Genomic DNA, 18,766 nt, shown 5'->3' with positions numbered 1-18,766 from the left:
GAAGAACGAAACTTTTTCAGATTTTACTTAGCTCCCGGTAACCGTTATCGATAACCATGCGTTTCAGCGGTATCTCCTTTGTTATGTTACTCGGAGCGGAGTAAAAAAATGTTTTCGTGAGCAAATGAATAGCTAGAACATACGTTTACAATGTTTGTCGTTTGGTGACCTTATTGATTTCTAAGAGATGTATTTTAATGTCGTCATTTCTTATTTCCTTGTATGTGAAGCCACAGAATCATGACAAAATCATACCTAAGTTAGCCTTTCACTCGTTCATCGAAGTGTGTCTTTCATTACAGCTCGTTCCATTTGGTTAATTTTATGACATATTTTTTTATCCTTATTCAAGAGCTAGTTTTTCAGAGTAATTTTAATCTAGTTGACTAGTTATATCTCTATTTCAGCCATATCAATAGATCATAGATAGGACATACGCAAGAAATGCATTTCAGTTCTAGCTCTTAACTTTTATTATAAACTGTCTCCCACACACAATTGTTAATGATAAAAGTTAATATGGATACGTATCAGTGGCATTGTTTAGTATTTCTAGGAGTTTTTGGGTGAGTAGAGCTAGCATATAGTTAACCTGCTGTAGCAGGCGTCTTATTGGGGCGAGTTAACCCTTTAACTCTTAGGAGTGATTAACATATAACTTCTCCCCTATAATATTCATACATCATCCAGCAAACAGGTAATAAGAGTACTAAAACTGATCAGGTAGAAATTGCCATCAAGGCGTAGTTTTTATTCCCCCTCTCCCACCCCTCTCCTTGCTTTTTACTGTCGCTTACCCGCTCGGTTCAAATTTCTTTCTCTCCCCAGCCTTCCGCTGCCATTAAAATTAAAGCTGGTGGTCATAATTTTCCCTGAAAAAATACTTAGCACCAAAATTGCGCCTGCTCTGTAGGCTGCATCTGAAAAATTACTTTTATTTCTTCTTTTCGGAGACGTTTTATATGACTATAACTGTAACTTGAAATATTCGTGTCAGAATTTTAGGTGGTCTTTCTGGATATCAAAACGGTTTTCCTTTTCCTTTGAATAAAGGAAGTTTGACCACCGCTAAGTTTCCCTTGATTAAGAGTCGAGTACCTGTGCTCAGGAAAGTACTACCTTCCTGTTGAGTTCTTTAGTTTTCACTGTTATATATTTCAAAACTTGATAGAAGGATTTACAGGTTGCTTCCTTTCACTCCTTCATTTACTTATTGACTGATATTTTAATTTTTTAAAATTTTGTTATTTTCTATTACCAGTTAAATCAAATTGAACATTGAGTTAGTTTTGGTTATGGAAATTAGGAAAAGCTTTAGAGAAAAGATTCTTAGCCCCAAAAAAGTTCAAAAACAACTTACAGTCAAATACATCTCCAAGTTTGTGATTCTACATGTATGTCTCACATGTCATCTAATTATCGCCAAGTTTTGCTTATGAATCAAGTGAACATTCAAGACACACGCCCGAATGCGATTAAATTATTTAAACGAGGCTTTTCCAATTATAAAAAAGGAGGTTAGTTTCTAAAGAAACTTTTGAGTTTCGTCGGTTGAGGTATTATAAGATAATTTGGTTTCATTAAATAATTTTATTGTGTAAATTGACCATCGAAGAGAGTTTTAAAGGCGACGTTTACAGCGTTAGCCCGTCGCTCTGACGATCTAATTATCATTTCCAGTTATGACTAGATATGAAAATTCAAAATAATGGCGACTTTCACTAATCTTTGTCTCTACGACAAATCAGCAAAAACCAGAGCACGTCAAGGGTACCATTCAGTAACATTAGAGACCCAGTATTGGCTACTACGTATCGCGCGTCTCTGTTTTTGTCATGGTTTTCACGGGTGCGTGGCTTGCATTGTTTCCTCGAAGTTTGTGGTATAATCAACTTTGAGCAAATGGCCACCGATAGCCAACGTCGCGCTATGCATGCTGCTCAAAAATGGGTCTTTATCACAAAAACTGCATTGTTATACAGGGATTTTCTGCCCTAAGAAAAGCCGTAACAACACAAGTAAAAAAGTATCGTATTTTTTCACGTGTGTTGTTATAGCCAATCAGCTTCTAGCACGGCTTTCGCCTCTGGCTCTACTCGGTCAGGTTGATGAGTTAGCGGCAAAGCCTTCACGATTCTAAATAGGAGTTTTTTGTATTTTTTTCGAATTACGGCGGCTAAAACAATAAAAAATCCGTATCGCTGACAGACAGTGAGGTTCAGACTTTCCTAGAAGGTGAAGAAAAAACGAAAGTTATCTATTCAGTGGCTTTGATGTTAGCATTTCTTTCGGCTGAGGATGAAAGTCAACAACTGGAAAATTTGCCACCGGCCGATTTTGGCCGTTTACCTGAAAGACTTCTTCAAAGTCAATAAAGGAGAATTTTGTAAATTGAAAATTGTTATTCGGGGATTCTCGATTCATTTTTTTTTGCTTCCCTAATGAAATCGGCTTTTCTTCCCAGTAAAGGGCCATTGTGTTTATATGATAAACAAAATTATAATACATGGCTGGGTGTAGAGATGGAGTTTCTCTTCTCGTGTTTAACTCGATAGCTCACGAGTGAGCGTAACGAACGAGTGAGCTATCGAGTTGAACACGAGAAGAGAAACTCCATATTTACGCGTGCCCATGTATCATTCTCTATTTAACACCGGCATTAACATGTTGGCCTTCCGCCATCAATATGATTTCAATTCCAAATTGCCATGTTGCACTTAAACGGAGTCGAGCCCGTCAAGATTTTAGTATAAGGTGTTCTATGTGTATCTCCTGAATGAAATCGTTTTCTTGATCCAGTTTCTGAAAGATTTCGGAAGCATGATAACGGTGGAAATTACAGTTGTGGTGATACTAGTTGCCACGCTCGCCTTCGCACCATCTTGTGACACCCAGTCTCGAAGGCGCCGTGGATCATGCACTCCACGAAATTGCCAGGTCACCTATTGGTCTTCATGGAATCCGTTATTTACGCAAGGTCTAACCCAAACTGCGGTTTGACGCAAGCAGTGGGCCTCAGGGATTCTCTATAAGAGGGTTACTTTCATTAGATAAATGTCCTTCCACTTTTAGCTTTTGGCCCTCGACATTGTTTACAAAAATAAATGTTCTGATAAAAGGCTCGGCTAAGTTGAAGATGGCTTAGAACGCGGTTTTGTTAAACAACGGCTAAACTTTGTTTAAATAACCGGCTCTTAGAGTTACTTTCTAAAACACTCACCCCTCCGTACAATCTATTCCCCCAGTGTGCCTTTCTTCATAATGATAAAATAATGGTACCGTCGCAAATGAAGTTGTATACATTTTTATTACCACCCCTAATTATCCATCTTGACATTATCTTATAGATGGGAGTTTAACATAAACTCAAAGAGTTGTAAGAAAATTGAAAGAAAATTTTCGAATATTTATATAAATCTGCCATTTTATTCTAAAAAAACTATATTATTCTGCAACAGAACGTAGAAAATGATGCGTTAAAAGTAAAAGTAAAAGAGTAGTTCCACTCTGAAAAGAGCAGAAGTTGATTAAAACACACTTGAAATATGAATCTGTAGGTATTTTGCTGCATGTCCAGAAGTTCTTGCTTTTATAAAAGTTGTCACTCGGTGCCGAGAGAGTTCTTTACAGCTTGATAATAAGTGTAAAACAAAACCTGTATGAAAAAAAGAAATGGAAATACCTACAGTAAACCTCAAAACGCTAAACAATAAACCTTAACAAGTGCAAGTGAATAAGTGTAAATATTGTAAACTTTGTATACTGTTTAATCTAATGTGTCTATTTTGGTCACAGAGGAAAATAAAGTGACATCAAATGTTGGTTGTGTTTCAGCTGAGTTTGCCCAAAGAGAGACTAGCAATATATCTTGGGAATCCTTGGCGCTCGTAAGCCGCTTTGAAAGAGCTAGATCGCATGATGTAAATGACCCGACGCATCTCATTAATTCAGATTTTAATTGTATATTTATAGCAGAACGACATTATTGTGCCGATTGATGAATCTCTGGAATCTGACTGAGCCAGTGAAGTCGTCAACTTTAGCTCAGTGATCTTCCAGGTAGAACTGAGAATAGCCTCTTTAAATATATGTTAAAACGATCGTGACATATCTTAGAACGCTTTTGAGAAAGGAAAATTCTTAGATCATTATTGTTTATATCATTAACTGTAATTGACTGATTTGTTTTGCTCTCCGAAGCCGCCATCTTGAAGGCTGTTGACCAGATATGAAATATTAATCAGGCGACAAAGAGGTATGTTAAAACAGTTGTGGTAAGATATTATTGCATGATGTAGGGCTTTTCGTAGTAAATTAAAAGATTACAACAAGCGGTTTCTTTTGCTTACTCTCAAACGTGTTTTAGAAAAACGGAAGCAACATTGTATTCAGAAGTCTGCATACTATGAGACTGGTTTGTTGGACTTTGGCCAATTCGGATTCTCCAAGCTTATGGGCCTAAAATTTCGCCAACTAAAGAGGTCAATAACGATATATATTACTCGTGATTACCAGGCAAGCGATTAAAACGAACTGTGGGGCCGGACGACTTCATAATTATTTGATATTTCGTCATGTTTTGACGTTCAATGATCATTTAATGTTTCTACTTGTCGGTTCGATATGACTCGGTAGGACCTTCCTCGATTAATTGAATTGCTACCCGAGGCGTTTCTTAATGTTAACTCTTAAGCGTGTTAAAACTGAAACAAGACAGAATTCGTAACATCAGACTGATTTGATGGACTGTGGCTAATTTTTACTTCGCCGAGCTGAGAGCCTAAATTTCTCCTTCGGGAACAATCAATTACTGAATTAAATCTTTCTCACAGTTACCATTCGCTTAGTTTGCCAGGTATTAAAACGAGCCAGATGATGACACTACATTTATTTGATAATTAACATCTTCAGGGTTGTATGTGTGTCACGGGGAACCTTATTATTGCTGAATATTGTTTGTTTGTTTGTTCGCTTCAAGTGGTCAGAATCCTAGAATTTTTACACGGACGTTGTGACGTATATTTTCAATTTAACAAGCAAGCAAGGAACATCAAATTACTGGTTAATCATATATAGAAAATGATGCAAATCATACCGTTTCCTTTAAAAGGATCTGCTCTATACGGTTGTGATATTAATTCCGAGCAGGATACTTCTTTATTCGCTGGCACGTATATCCGCCACGGAATAGTTTTGAGGAATATTTGTCACAAGGAAAGTAACAATTGTGCTTATATCGTTCCAAATTAGTCAGAATGAGGAAAGTGATGGTTGTTATGAAATGAAAGCTGTATTGTGGAGAAATTGGATGAGCACCAATCTTGTACATGATTGGAATAAAATTACTGAGCCACGGGGAGGAAAAATGGGTGTTGTTCAGGTTCTGCATGTATATAACAGGCGAAACAGCGACTCAACGACTCAAGGATTCAGGGCATGTATCCCGTTTTTCTTTCATCATTTTACCTTCAGCGAGTAACTAAGCGGAGTAAAATTTCATTTCGAAACTGTTTTTTTGCGTGATATTTTCATGCATAACACATACATAACACATACGCAAATGTGTAATTAGTGGTTTTTGCGTAACAATTGAACTAAGCATTGAAATTACCGCCACGCATATCATGCAAATTTGTAAAGTATATAAATGATGGTTACGAATACTCTTAACAACAAAATCCCCTGATGAGTGAGTAATAGTTTGTCTGTTGTTTTCCTTTTCTTAATATGTATATGTAAAACGAACATTGGATTTATTTTTTTGATCTACACTCTTGAATCACCAAAAGAGCATTACTTATCGATTGAAGGATGAACGCTTCAGTGATATCGCCGCAGGGAAAATGTAAATTTGTTTTTATTTGAACTTGAACCGGGCATTTGAACATTCAGTGACAGTCGATAGGCTTCGCTTTTCTGTTCCCTTTGGAATTTGAGAATAAAAAATTAGCAAGGTAAGAAAATAATCGTGTTTCCTGTCATGTGATCGTAGCATACACTGAATGTATATACTAAACATAAGTTGGAGTTTGATTTAAAAGTCTCGTTGTATTTTCTCATTCTCGCCATTAGCAAGTAGATATATAGATACAAAATGAAATTTATAACACATATTTAGGTAGCAAAGCACAACATGAATATAATAAAAAGCTCAGAAAGAACGATTTGCCTTTTCTCAAGCAAAGCGCCTGGCCATATGCAGCTTGCATAGTGATATGTGTATCCTCGGAAGACAAACAACACTAAGAAGCTGCTGGCACATATATAAATAGCGCACAATTTGCAAGAATTTGCCTGCTAAATTTAGGAGATGGGGAAGAGCAGAATATCCAAGATTGAAAGCATTGGAAACAAGATATCATTCCCCACATACTAGGGTTGAGAAAAGAACACGAAAGGCATCGGTTATACGGGTGATAAAGCCAATTTTATGTAGCAGCTACAAAATGACTTCATTATATGCTGTGCAACTGAAATTTGTCAAATAACTACGTAGAAATTCGTCTCTGCTGTGAGTTACACTACATGCAGGCCCTCTTTACTTACGCGATTAGTGGGGCGTTTCAATAAAAACCAGCGGCGTTTTGTGAATCCTGGAAAGCGAAGTAGGCTTTCTGGAGTTCGTGCGTCGCCAGAAGACATTTGTTTGTTTACTCCTCACCGATTTCTAATGACCATTTCATGTCGATTTAATGTTAGTGGTTCTGTTGTTGTTACAGCAGAACCACTTTATTGTGCCCGTGAAGTCGTCAGCCTATAGCTTAGTGATCTTCCAGGTACAAATATAGAATAGCCTGACAAAGGGTACGATGTTATTACATGATGTGAGACTGTTCGTGGTAAATTAAAAGATTACCGTAAGCGGTTCCTAATGCTTACTCTCAAACGTGTTTTAGAAAAACAGAAGCAACATTGTATTCGTAAGTCCGCATACTATTAGACTGATTTGTCGGACTTTGGCCAATTCGGATTCTCCAAGCTTATGGGCCTAAATTTCTTCAACTAAAGAAGTCAATATCGATATATATTACTCATGATTGCCAGATGAGTAATGAAAACGAACCGTGGGGCCGGGCGACATCATTATTTGATATTTCGTCATGTTTCGATCATTTGATTTTTCCACTTGTCGGTTCGACGCGATGAAGGACCCTTCCTCAATTAATTGAATTGTTACCCGAAGCGTTTCTTAATGTTGACTCTAAAGCAGGTTAAAATTGAAACAAGACAGTATTCGTAACATCAGACTGATGTGATGGACTGTGGCTCATTTTGATTCCGCCGAGCTGAGTGCCTAAATTTCTCCTTCGGGAACAAGCAATAACTGACCGAAATCTTTATCGCAATTACAATTCGCTTTAGTTGGCTAGGTATTAAAACGAGCCAGATGGCGATGTTATAGTTATTTGATAATTAACATCCACAGAATTACATGACTGTGTGTCTCGAGGAGCCTCACTATTGCTGAATTGTCTGTTTGTAAGTTCCCTTCGAGTGGTCAAAATCCTAGAATTTTTACGCCGGCGTTGTAACGTAAATTTACAATTTAACAAGCAAGCAGGGAACATGAAATCGCTGTGTAATCACATTTAGAAAACGATGCATATCTTACCTTTCGCTTTAAAAGGATTTGCTCTTAAAATGCGGTTGTGATATTCCGAGTAAGATATTTCTTTTTCCGTAGACACGTATTCCGCTTTGGGATGGTTAAGGAATATCTGTCACGAGAAAAGTACCAATTGTGCTTATATCGTTCCAAATTAGACAGAATGAGGAAATCGATGGTTGTTATGAAATGAAAGCTGTATATATATATATATATATATATATATATATATATATATATATAATTTGCACTATGGAGAATGTGCTTCCGTTTTCAACGCTTTATTCAAGACCCGACGCGTTTCGGCATTTGCCTTCCTCAGGGGCCTTAACATGCAACTGTTACAGAGTCGTAATTGGTTAATTGTGTGACGTAGTACAGTGCATGTTGCTTAATTAAATGCTGAGTCAAATCTCTCGTAAACAATTAGTGTTTCTAATTGGTTAACAGTTTTAAAACCTTTATAATGTATGTTATAAACAATTTATGTACCTAAAACTTTATAAAGGTTTTCGCGTAAAAGCTTTATCCAGTTCTTTTGTTTAGTCCATATGGCTGAAAGGAGTTTAATGTTCTTTGCCAAAAAATCTCTCTTTCTCTAAGGACTTCTTTCTTTTTGTCAGTCTCTAAATGATCTTTTCGGATTTGCTCTATAATGGTTATGGTAACATTATTGTTGAAGTCGTGAGTTCGTTTGTTATGTAAAAAGTGTTCCGTGAGTTCGCAGCTACTCACTCCCTTTTTAATATGGTTTCTGTGATTGTTTAACCGTAGGTTAAATGCAGTTTCGCTTTTGCCAATGTATTGAAGTTTGCAAATGTTGCACTCGATTATATAAATGATCCATGACGATTGGCAGTCCACTGTATGAAATATGGTATAGGTCTTGTTGTTATTGGGACTGGTGAAAGTTGTGGTCTGGTTGATCTTTTTAAACCGACTACACTTCGTTCTTTCACATGCTCTACATCCCTTTGGTATCAAATTCTGAGGTGTTTCGTTTACAAATCTTGAACGAACAAGTCTGTCTCGTAGACTTTTCGGTCGTCGGTAGGCTACTAAAGGTGGCTTGTTGAAGATGAATGATAATCTTTCTTTTGATTTGAGAAAGTTCCAATTTCGTTTAGCAATTTCTGCAATAAATGTGGTATGGGGGTTGAATGTAGTAACCAGAGGAATTCGATCTATTGGTTCACGTTCTTTGGTCTGTAAACATTCCTCTTGAGTCAATGTTAGCACTTTCTGCATTTCGTGGAGAACTTTTCGTTGTGCATAACCACACGCTACAAAGAAATCCGAATATTCCAGGATTCGTTTCTTCAATGTGTCTGTTGAAGAGCATATTCGCCTCAACCTCAAGGCTTGACTGTATGGGATGCTCCGTTTCAGATGAGGTGGATGTGCTGATGTCCAATGGAGGTATGGATGAGTATCAGTTGGTTTCTGATAAACATCTGTACTGATGTTGCCCTGATCGTCCTTTAGAACGGTCGTATCAAGGAAATTCACTGAATGTGCGGAGATTTCGTGTGTAAACTTGATTGAGGGTGCTACACTGTTAAGGTAATTTATGAAATTAATCAAAGAGTCTTTATCACTCTTCCAGATAAGGAATATATCATCTATAAAGCGTACCCAGAGTATGATATGGTCCATCCACTCTGTTTGGTACACGAATCTTTCTTCAAGTCTACCCATGTATACGTTTGCAAAGTTGGGAGCGACTCTGGTTCCCATGGCTGTTCCTTTGATTTGAATGTAGTGTTCATTGCCAAAGGTAAAGTTGTTAAGCTTAAGAACCTTCTCGAGGAGACACGATAATGTCATCGGTGATGGCTTGTTCTGGTTCGTTTTGCCTAGCTCTTCCTCCAAAATAGTGAGTCCTTCGTCTATGTCTATATTCGTATATAGGCTTGATACGTCCAGAGTTGCTAAGTAACACTTTTCGGGTAACTTGCCCAAACTCCGTATTCGCTTGATGAAGTGTGTGGTATCTTGTATGTATGACGGTAGCTTTTCTGCTATAGGTCTCAAAAATTCGTCCACATAAGCTGATAGCTTCTCCGTGTGGCTGTTCACGGAGGATACTACTGGTCTACCTGGATTGTTAACTTTGTGTATTTTGGGGAGCATATAGAATATAGGAGTCCTTGATTGTGCTGGTCTTAAGAGTTTAGCTACTTCTTCTTCTAATTCTCCGTCGTCCATAAGTGTATCTAAGCACTGGTTTATGAGCTGTTCGTGTTCAAGAGTGAGATCTCTTCCTACTCTCTTGTAATATTCTTCATTGTCTAGTTGGCGTTTAGCCTCCTTTACATAGTCCTTTGCATTCATGATGACCGTAGCTCCGCCTTTATCTGCGGGCTTGATTATTATGTCCGTGTTGTTGCTTAGTCTAAACAGAGCTGCTCTCTCACGTTTGGTTAGATTATTACGTGGAGATCGTAGATTGTGCAAAGTCTCATCACTGATTTCTTGCCTTAATTTGTCAATATATGTATTAAGGTATGGTTCCCTTGAAGGTCCAGTATACACCTTGCGCTCCCTCTGGTTCAATTTTTGAAGAATCTTTATAATATAGAATATATATATATACGCATGCATATATATGCATGCATATATATGCATGCTCACTAGTTTTTCTAGTTTGAGCACTCTGGCATGGCTTAGATGATCCCACATATGTGAGATCACTTGAGGTGGCTATATAGTCTTTCCTCCATCCTAGCATCAGCACTGCACTGATGAGGCCCAGAAGGCCGAAACAGTACTGTCTGCAGTTAGATATAGCTCTTTGGCATACAAAGCTTTGCTTTCATGTCCAAATTGAGCACTCTACTAGGATGAGTCATTGCTGCTAGCATTATGCATGCTCACTAGTTTTTCTAGTTTGAGCACTCTGGCATGGCTTAGATGATCCCACATATGTGAGATCACTTGAGGTAGCTATATAGTCTTTCCTCCATCCTAGGATCAGCACTGCACTGATGAGGCCCAGAAGGCCGAAACAGTACTGTCTGCAGTTAGTTATATATATATATATATATATATATATATATATATATATATATATATATATATATATATGGTGGAGAAACTGGCTTAGCACCAATCATGTACGTGATGGGAATAAATATACTGAGTTATTTAGTCAACGGGAGGAAAAATAGGTCTTAGTAGTGTTCAGGTTTTGTAATTATTTCACAGCCGAGAGAATGACTCAATGATTCAGGGCATGTATCCCGTTTTTTCTTCCTTCGTTATACCTTCGGAGAGTTACAAAATAGAGTAAAAATTCATTTCGAAACTGTTTTTTTTTTGCGTGATATTTCATGCATATTACATACGTAAATGTGTGATTAGGTGTTTTTCCGTGACTTTTCGCTTTCTATTGCATCATTTTAGTTCTTAGAAATGCATTATTCCGGTTAAGAAGTTCTTGAAGAAATTCAATCCTTTTCGTATGAAAGTTTTGTCTATCTTTTTCTTTTATTTTATGAAAGCTAACGCTATTTTTTTCGTCAAGTTATGTTATTTTTAGTGCTTAATGAGCGGAACTGAACCTCGTTGTTACGATGCATTACAAATGTAAGAATTTATAATTTTACCCTTATGTTTACATCAACGGCAAACAGTAAAACACCTACGATTTCACTCACTTTTCCAAAAACCCCACAACAAATCTCTTAAGAAAAATAGCAACAATGATCTTGCACACAACTAGTGAAAATTTAGTCACTTTGAAAGATAAACGGCTGAAAAAAAAAGGGCAAGAAATCTAACACTGATTATTTTAGTTTGCCATATGGTCATTCATAACCTCTCCAATAACTCAACCGTCGTCAAAATGTCAACATGATAACGGCATCATGGATTTATTTTGTCGATCTACACTCTTGAGGCACCAAGTGAGCTTTATTTCTCGATTGAAAGATGAACGCGTCAGTGACATCGCTGTGGGAAAAATTTAAATTTGATTTTATTTGAACTTGAACTGTGCATTTGACACGTGACATTCTATTGGCCTCGCTTTTCTTTAGAACTTGAATATCAAGAATTAGCAAGGCTAGAAGATAATCGTGTTACTTGTCATGTGATCGTATTATACACTGAATACGTAGATAGACATATGATTGGGTTTGATATTAAAGTCTGGTTGTATTTTCTGATTCTCGTCATTATCAAGTGGATAAGTACAAATTGAAATGTAGAACACATATTTAGGCAACAAAGCACAACATGACAATTCCAATGTCCTTGCAATTCTAGTGCCATGCACAACCAAAAAAAGTTAACAAATTAACTAAAATAATAGCATAAATCAGGCATTATGACAATATCTCAGCGCCTGTTAACCTCGGAGAGCATACATTAAACGCATATTTTGTTTTGTTTTTTTCGAAATCATCTCCTATACCTTGACCTTGATTATTCTGGATATCCAATAATTGTTCAGTATATGCTTGCTACTGAGGTATATTCTAAATAATTATAGATATCTAATATCCTGAATTTTTGTTTGCATACTCTTGTATTACTATGCTATTTATTAGTATGACTGGTATGCTAGGGTTAACCATTCCAGGCTGAAATCTAGAAAAACAAACGAGCTTAAAATTGAAACTGACACAGTATCGACAATAAAGACATATGGCCAATTAAGACATTCGTACGGAAACTGGCATCTAGTTGGAAAAGTTTTACAGTTTTGTGAATTGAGGTAATCTTTTGATTTGATCAATGTGGTTACCATAATTCGGTGCCATTTCAGAAAAGGATAAATCATGCCTTCTCTATTTATAGCTAACAGAATAATAATGTTACCATTCAAATTTAGCCTGTTTTTAGGTTGAAATTTATAGCGGAGAGAAGATGGAGTCGAGCACGTTTGATGATTTTCCTGAAGGTGAGTAACACAGGTTTTCGAGCTAGTAACATCTTTTGGTCTTATTTCAACTACTAGTTCAGTAGTATTTGTAGCTGCGAGGATCTCCTACATTAATTTCTTCACGGCAGTGCGCATATATGATTTTCATATATTTACAATCATTATTCATCACTTGGACGGTTTATTTGGACCCAACTTAATGACCAGCTCCCAGTTGGCTTGTTAGCTCAGTTGGTAGAGCGCTGCACCGTTATCGCAAAGGTCATGGGTTCAAATCCCTTTCGGGCCTGAATTTTTGGCAGGTCTTATTTCAACTACTAGTTCAGTAGTGTTTATAGCTGCGAGGATCTCTTACATTCGTTTCTTCACTGCATTGCACGTTTTGGATTTTCATTTATCTACAGTCATTAGTCTGGTTACAAATTTTAATTTTTTTGGCCATTTAATTTTTTTTTAAACTTATGGTTCAGAGACTGATTTGAGTGGTTTAGCGGTAAAAAAAACTGATGTATCAGCCGTAAAGTAAACTGGAAATTCGAATATCATCAAAGAGCGCGAAGCTGAGTGCGGCTTAAAAAATTTCCCTCAAAAGGTTTTTTTTACAGTTACGACACGAAGTAGAGGTCTTTAGACCTATAGTTCGTCTCTTCTAAAGGTTTTCCTCTTTTTTTCCTTTTATCTGTGTTAATTAATCGTGGAAATTTTCAATATCAAAATGTCTTATGAGTTGCACTTTAAATAGTGTACTTGGATGTATCATTAGATTAGATTAAATTGATTAAAAAAAATACAAATTATTTTGTTTGAGATTATAGAATGAGTTTCTTAAGAACGAGAACTATAAGTCGAACAACTTTACTATATTCTCTCCTTTATATTTGATGTGCGATACATAAAAAAACAACAACAACAGCAACGACAACAAAGAGAAACAAGAAAGCAAAAAAACAAAACACGGTTTTATTTTCGTGTCTTAGAAATTGGAAATCATTTCTCAGGCTCGTGGGAGGTTTATACCATGCGTGCGTACGCCATTATTCCCACGATTAGAAGTATTTTGTGCTGGATTTTTGCCTCTTGACAGCTAATAAACGAATACAGGATCAGTAAATTGAAAGATAAATTCGAAACTTTCACGATAAGCTTTAAGCCGAATGCAGTACGATAAAATTCCTATTCAGTTGAAATGCCGTATTTTATCAGCTTACTAAGGAGCTAAAGGTCTTTAACAACAATTCGATTTGCAATATTTCCTTTGTAGACAATTCTAACTTTGATTAACGTGCAATAATGTAACGGAAATAAACTGCGCTCAGTGACTTAAGTCCCTCAGGCTTATGAAAACGGGAGATTGATATGGTACAAGTTACTCAACCCACTTAGCGCTCTTGTATAGAAGTTTTCTCTCTAAAGCAGCGGGTGTTTGGATGCAATTTCAGACCCGATGGTGATTTCTGGTTTTTTTTTTCTTTTCAGGGATAAAGAAGTGGTTGGAAGGTAATTACCTGTGTTAATAACTTGTAGGAATCTTTATTATCAGCACAAGGTCTTTCACGTAGCACACGAAAGCCGAGATTTTACACAGTCCATATGGATCATTTTTTCAGTTTTGTTTTATTTTCACTAATGGAGTAAAAGAGGAAAGGTAACCACCCTGGCAATGGATCATAGAAATAGGTGAAAGTAGCCCTAAAAAACCCTTTAATATCGCGAGGTGTTGCAGGTCTCACCTTGTGAGTTTGTTTGAAAGCTTCTAAAAAGTCACATAAATATCCAGAATGATGGTAACCATCTAAAATCGCATAATACTAAACACTTTTAGCACGCAGGCTATAAAAACAATCTAAGGTAATATGTGCGTATCAAATTTCCAAGTGCATTTGTTCACAAACGTTCTCAAATTTTGATGCTACGAACCAAACCTTTGCTCTCCTGACCAAGGGAGATTCTATTTTTTCCCTTCGTACATCACTTTTTGACTCACAGTTGCTGAATGTTTACGGAGTTTTCGTCTGCTAGCAATTGGAAACAAACCTCTCAGTGCCCTGCCTCGAAGCGCAGAACACATTTTTTGTGATCCAAGGTTTTTTTTTTCTTGTAAATGTGCGAATGGTTTTATCTAGAAAGATAACGTAGTTACCGTGTACTCTTTATAAAAGTCTTTATGCAAAGCCCTATGATGGTTTATGTACGCTTACCAAGTTTGATTGGATAACTTGACTCTGCTGACAATTAATTCCTTCCCTTTTAAACATGTTCCACATGCTCTCAATGAACTTATACGTGACAATTCAGCGCTATTGTGTAGTAGTGTTCTCATAAAATCAGCTTAAGGTCGGATTTATTTCTATAACCGATGGTAATTCCTTTTTGTTTTTTTCTTCTTTCAGGAATTAAGAAGGATGCCGAAGGTAATTATCTGTGCTAAAAAATTATAGAAATCCTCATTATCGGCTCAAAGTCTTCCAAGTAGCACACGGAAGCAGAGATTGTAAAAAGTCTGTATGGATTATTTTTCCAGTTTTGTTTTATTTTCACCGAGGGAGAAAAAGAGGGAAGTAAACCATCTGTGGCAATGGATTATAGAAATCTTCATAAGCACACAGCCTTAGAGGCTGTGCACTAAACGAGAAACAAAAGTACGGATGGATTTATCCAGAAAGATAACGTAGTTACCGTTTTTTTCTAATTGTTAAAGTCTTTATGCATAGCTCTATTATGGTTTATGTACGCTTTTAAACACGATATAAATCCGTTTTCAATGCTTATACGTGACAATATACACGTTTTATACGTTTATAAGCTTATACGTCTCACAAAATCAGCGGGGGCTTGGATCCATCCTTTTATGAGTATCTTTCCTATTTGTGATATGCGCTAAGGAATTTGGAATCGACGAGGTGACTATGTTGACTTTGTAAACTTGTGTTTATTTTCGGCTTACCTAGGGACGAGATCTCTAAAAAACTTTTTCCTCGTTAGTTATTTTGATTTTGAACCATTTGAACTTTAGTTCTGAAGTGTGGTCTACGTGAAATTACAAGTGATCAGTAGTTTTACATTTAAATGTTACTGAATTAAAACACACTTAGCCACTCAGTCCCCTAGGCTTTTAAAAAGTGAGAGGTGAAGTGACTTACCCTACCCCACTCTGTGTTTGCATGCATGGCCTCCTTGTGATCCATACAATAACTTGGCTTTGCAGACTCTGCCGAATTTATTAGCTCCTTCCTTTTACACCTTGCCGGTCTGCATCTCTTCTAAGCGACAATTTAGCTCTCTTATCTAGAAGCGTTCTAGTAAACTCAGGAAGGGCCTGGATGAACTTCTATGTCGTAATTTCTCATTTTGTTTTCTTTTCAAACATGTCTGATTTTAAGACGATATCAAAGGGAATTACCTGTGCCAATAAATCATAGATATATTCATTGACATTGTGAGTTTGTGTGAAAGCTTCTAAAAAGTCACAGAAATATCCAGAATGATGGTAACAATCTAAAATCGCATAATACTAAACACTTTTAGCACGTAGGCTACAAAAACAATTTAAGGTAATATGTGCGTATCAAATTTCCAAGTGCATTTGTTCACAAACGTTCTCAAATTTTGATGCTACGAACCAAACCTTTGCTCTCCTGACCAAGGGAGATTCTATTTTTTCCCTTCGTACATCACTTTTTGACTCACAGTTGCTGAATGTTTACGGAGTTTTCGTCTGCTAGCAATTGGAAACAAACCTCTCAGTCTCCTGCCTCGAAGCGCAGAACACATTTTTTGTGATCCAAGTTTTTTTTTTCTTGTAAATGTACGGATGGTTTTATCTAGAAAGATAACGTAGTTACCGTTTTACTCTTTATAAAAGTCTTTATGCAAAGCCCTATGATGGTTTATGTACGCTTACCAAGTTTGATTGGATAACTTGACTCTGCTGACTATTAATTCCTTCCCTTTTAAACATGTTCCACATGCTCTCAATGAACTTATACATGACAATTCAGCGCTATTGTGTAGTAGTGTTCTCATAAAATCAGCTTAAGCTCGGATGTATTTCTATAACCGATGGTAAGTCCTTCTTGTTTTTTTCTTCTTTCAGAATTTGATCATGAGAAGCAGAAAGAAGGTAATTATCTGTGCTAATAAATTATAGAAATCTTCATTATCGGCTCAAAGTCTTCCAAGTAGCACACGGAAGCAGAGATTGTAAAAAGTCTGTATGGATTATTTTTCCAGTTTTGTTTTATTTTCACTGAGGGAGAAAAAGAGGAAAGTAACCCGTCTGTGGCAATGGATTATAGAAATCTTCATAATCACACAGCCTTACAAGCTGTGCACTAAACGAGAAACAAAAGTACGGATGGATTTATCCAGAAAGATAACGTAGTTACCGTTTTTTCTATTTGTCAAAGTCTTAATGCATAGCTCTATTATGGTTTATGTACGCTGACCAAGTTTGATTGGATAACTTGACTCTGGTGACTCTGCTGACTATTAATTCGTTGCCTTTTAAACATGATGTAAATCCGTTTTCAATGCTTATACGTGACAATACACGTTTTATACGCTTATAAGCTTAAACGTCTCACAAAATCAGCAGGGGCTGGGATGTATTTTCATACCCGATGGTAATTCCTATTTTTTTTCTTTTCAGCTCGTATGAAAAGGTTGGAAGGTAATTATCTATGCTAATGAATTATAGAGATCTTCATTATTAGCACATTTAAATTGGAGTAAATCGATTAAAAAACCAAGAACAACAAAGCAAAACAAAGACAAACAAGAAAGCAAACAAAAAAAAGACGGCTTTTTTTCTTGTCTTGAAAATTGGAAATCGCTTCTCAGGCTCGAGAGAGGTTTGCACCATGCATGCGTTCGCAATTATTCCCACAAGTAGAAGTATTTTGCTGTTCGTGCAGGATTTTTGCCTCTTAACAGCTAATAAACGAATTGAGTAGCAATAAATTGAAAGGTAAATTCGAAGCTTTAACGATAACAACTATTCGATTTGTAATATTTCCTTTTTAGACAATTCTAACTTTTTTAACGTGCATTACATGTAATGGAAATAAATTGCTACGCTTAGTGACTTAGGTCCCTCAGACTTATGAAAACGGGAGATTGATACGGTACAAGTTACTCAACCCACTTCCCCCCCCCCCTCCCCCCACCACTTCTTTTAAATGCTTATCCTTTCTGGACAGCCTCGATCAGTGACTTAAGTTCCTCACGGTTATTAAAACGGGATATTGATATGGTACAAGTCATTCAACCCACTTTCCCTCCCCCCCCCCCCCCCACCGCTTCTTTTAAATGCTTATCCTTTCTGGACAGCCTCCATCCTTTTATGAGTACCTTTCCTGTTTGTGATATGCGCTCACGAATTTGGAATCGACGAGATGACTACGTTGGCTTTGTAAACTTGTATTTATTTCCGGTTTACTTAGGAACTTGATCTCTAAAAACTTTTTGATCGTTAGTTATTTGATATTGAAGTATTTAAACTTTAGTTTTAAAGTAGTTTAGTAGTTTACGTGAAGTTACAAGTGATCAGTAGTTTTACCTTCAAATGTTACTGACTTGAAATAAGCTCAGTGACTTAATTCTCCCAGGCCTTCTAAAAGATGAGCAGTGAAAGTGACTCACCCTACCCCTCTCTGTTTTTGTAAGCATGGCTTCCTTGTGATTCGTACAATAACTTGGCTTTATAGACTCTGCCGACTTTATTAGTTCCTCTCCTTTACACCTTGCCGGTGTGTGTATCTCTTCCAAGCGATAATTCAGCTCTTTTATTCGGGAGTGTTCTCATAACTTCTGCATGGGCCTGGATGAATTTTCATGTCGTTTTTTAGTCATTTTGTTTTCTTTTCAAACATGTCAGATTTTAAGAAGATATAGAAGGTAATTACCTGTGCTAATAAATCATGGAAATCTTCATTGACACAAATTCTTCCAGGTAGCAAACTAAAGCCGATATTGTATACGATCGATATGGATATTTTTTCAAATTGGATACCAACAACTCCAATTTTTTTGCAAAATAATATATTTAATAAAAGTGAGAAGGGTAAAGCGTAGCTTGTAAGAGGTGTGAAAAGGACCATGTAAACTAACCTGCCCATAGGCATTTGTTTGATAGATTATTTTTTTATGAGTGTATACGCGGTTTTTACCTAATTCGATATTGAAATATATTTATGTTTCCTTTAAGGGTTTACCGGAAACGTCTTAGGAGGGGCTAAAGCTCGAATTATCAGCCTTTGAAACTCTTTACGGTG

The 18,766-nt window shown here is 36.7% G+C and overlaps 2 protein-coding genes and 2 long non-coding RNA genes across 4 annotated transcripts in view; 1 reads left to right on the top strand and 3 right to left on the bottom strand.

Moving 5' to 3' along the window:
* LOC149039707 (spondin-1-like) overlaps nt 1-18,766 on the bottom strand; it is a 159,440-nt gene that overhangs the window by 15,491 nt on the left and 125,183 nt on the right. The gene's annotated exons all lie outside the window — the stretch shown is intronic.
* Nucleotides 3,136-5,457, bottom strand: LOC149039720 (uncharacterized). The gene is made up of 2 exons (XR_016179999.1): nt 5,096-5,457; nt 3,136-3,655 (listed from the first exon to the last, which is right to left on the bottom strand). It is a non-coding gene; the product is annotated as an uncharacterized LOC149039720 (long non-coding RNA).
* LOC149039718 (uncharacterized) lies at nt 3,959-17,478 on the top strand. Its single transcript, XR_016179990.1, has 6 exons — nt 3,959-4,059; nt 4,201-4,255; nt 12,444-12,512; nt 13,971-13,991; nt 14,885-16,614; nt 17,143-17,478. It is a non-coding gene; the product is annotated as an uncharacterized LOC149039718 (long non-coding RNA).
* On the bottom strand, nt 7,812-9,940 carry LOC149039719 (uncharacterized). Its single transcript, XM_089183071.1, has one exon. It carries the CDS (start codon nt 9,938-9,940, stop codon nt 8,132-8,134), a length of 1,809 nt encoding a protein of 602 aa, XP_089039197.1. The 3' UTR covers nt 7,812-8,131.

The sequence above is a fragment of the Pocillopora damicornis genome, chromosome 9 (genome assembly GCF_964200805.1).
Source record: "Pocillopora damicornis chromosome 9, jaPocDami1.2, whole genome shotgun sequence".
Lineage (NCBI taxonomy): Eukaryota > Metazoa > Cnidaria > Anthozoa > Scleractinia > Pocilloporidae > Pocillopora > Pocillopora damicornis.
This window is presented reverse-complemented; position numbering and strand designations above follow the sequence as displayed.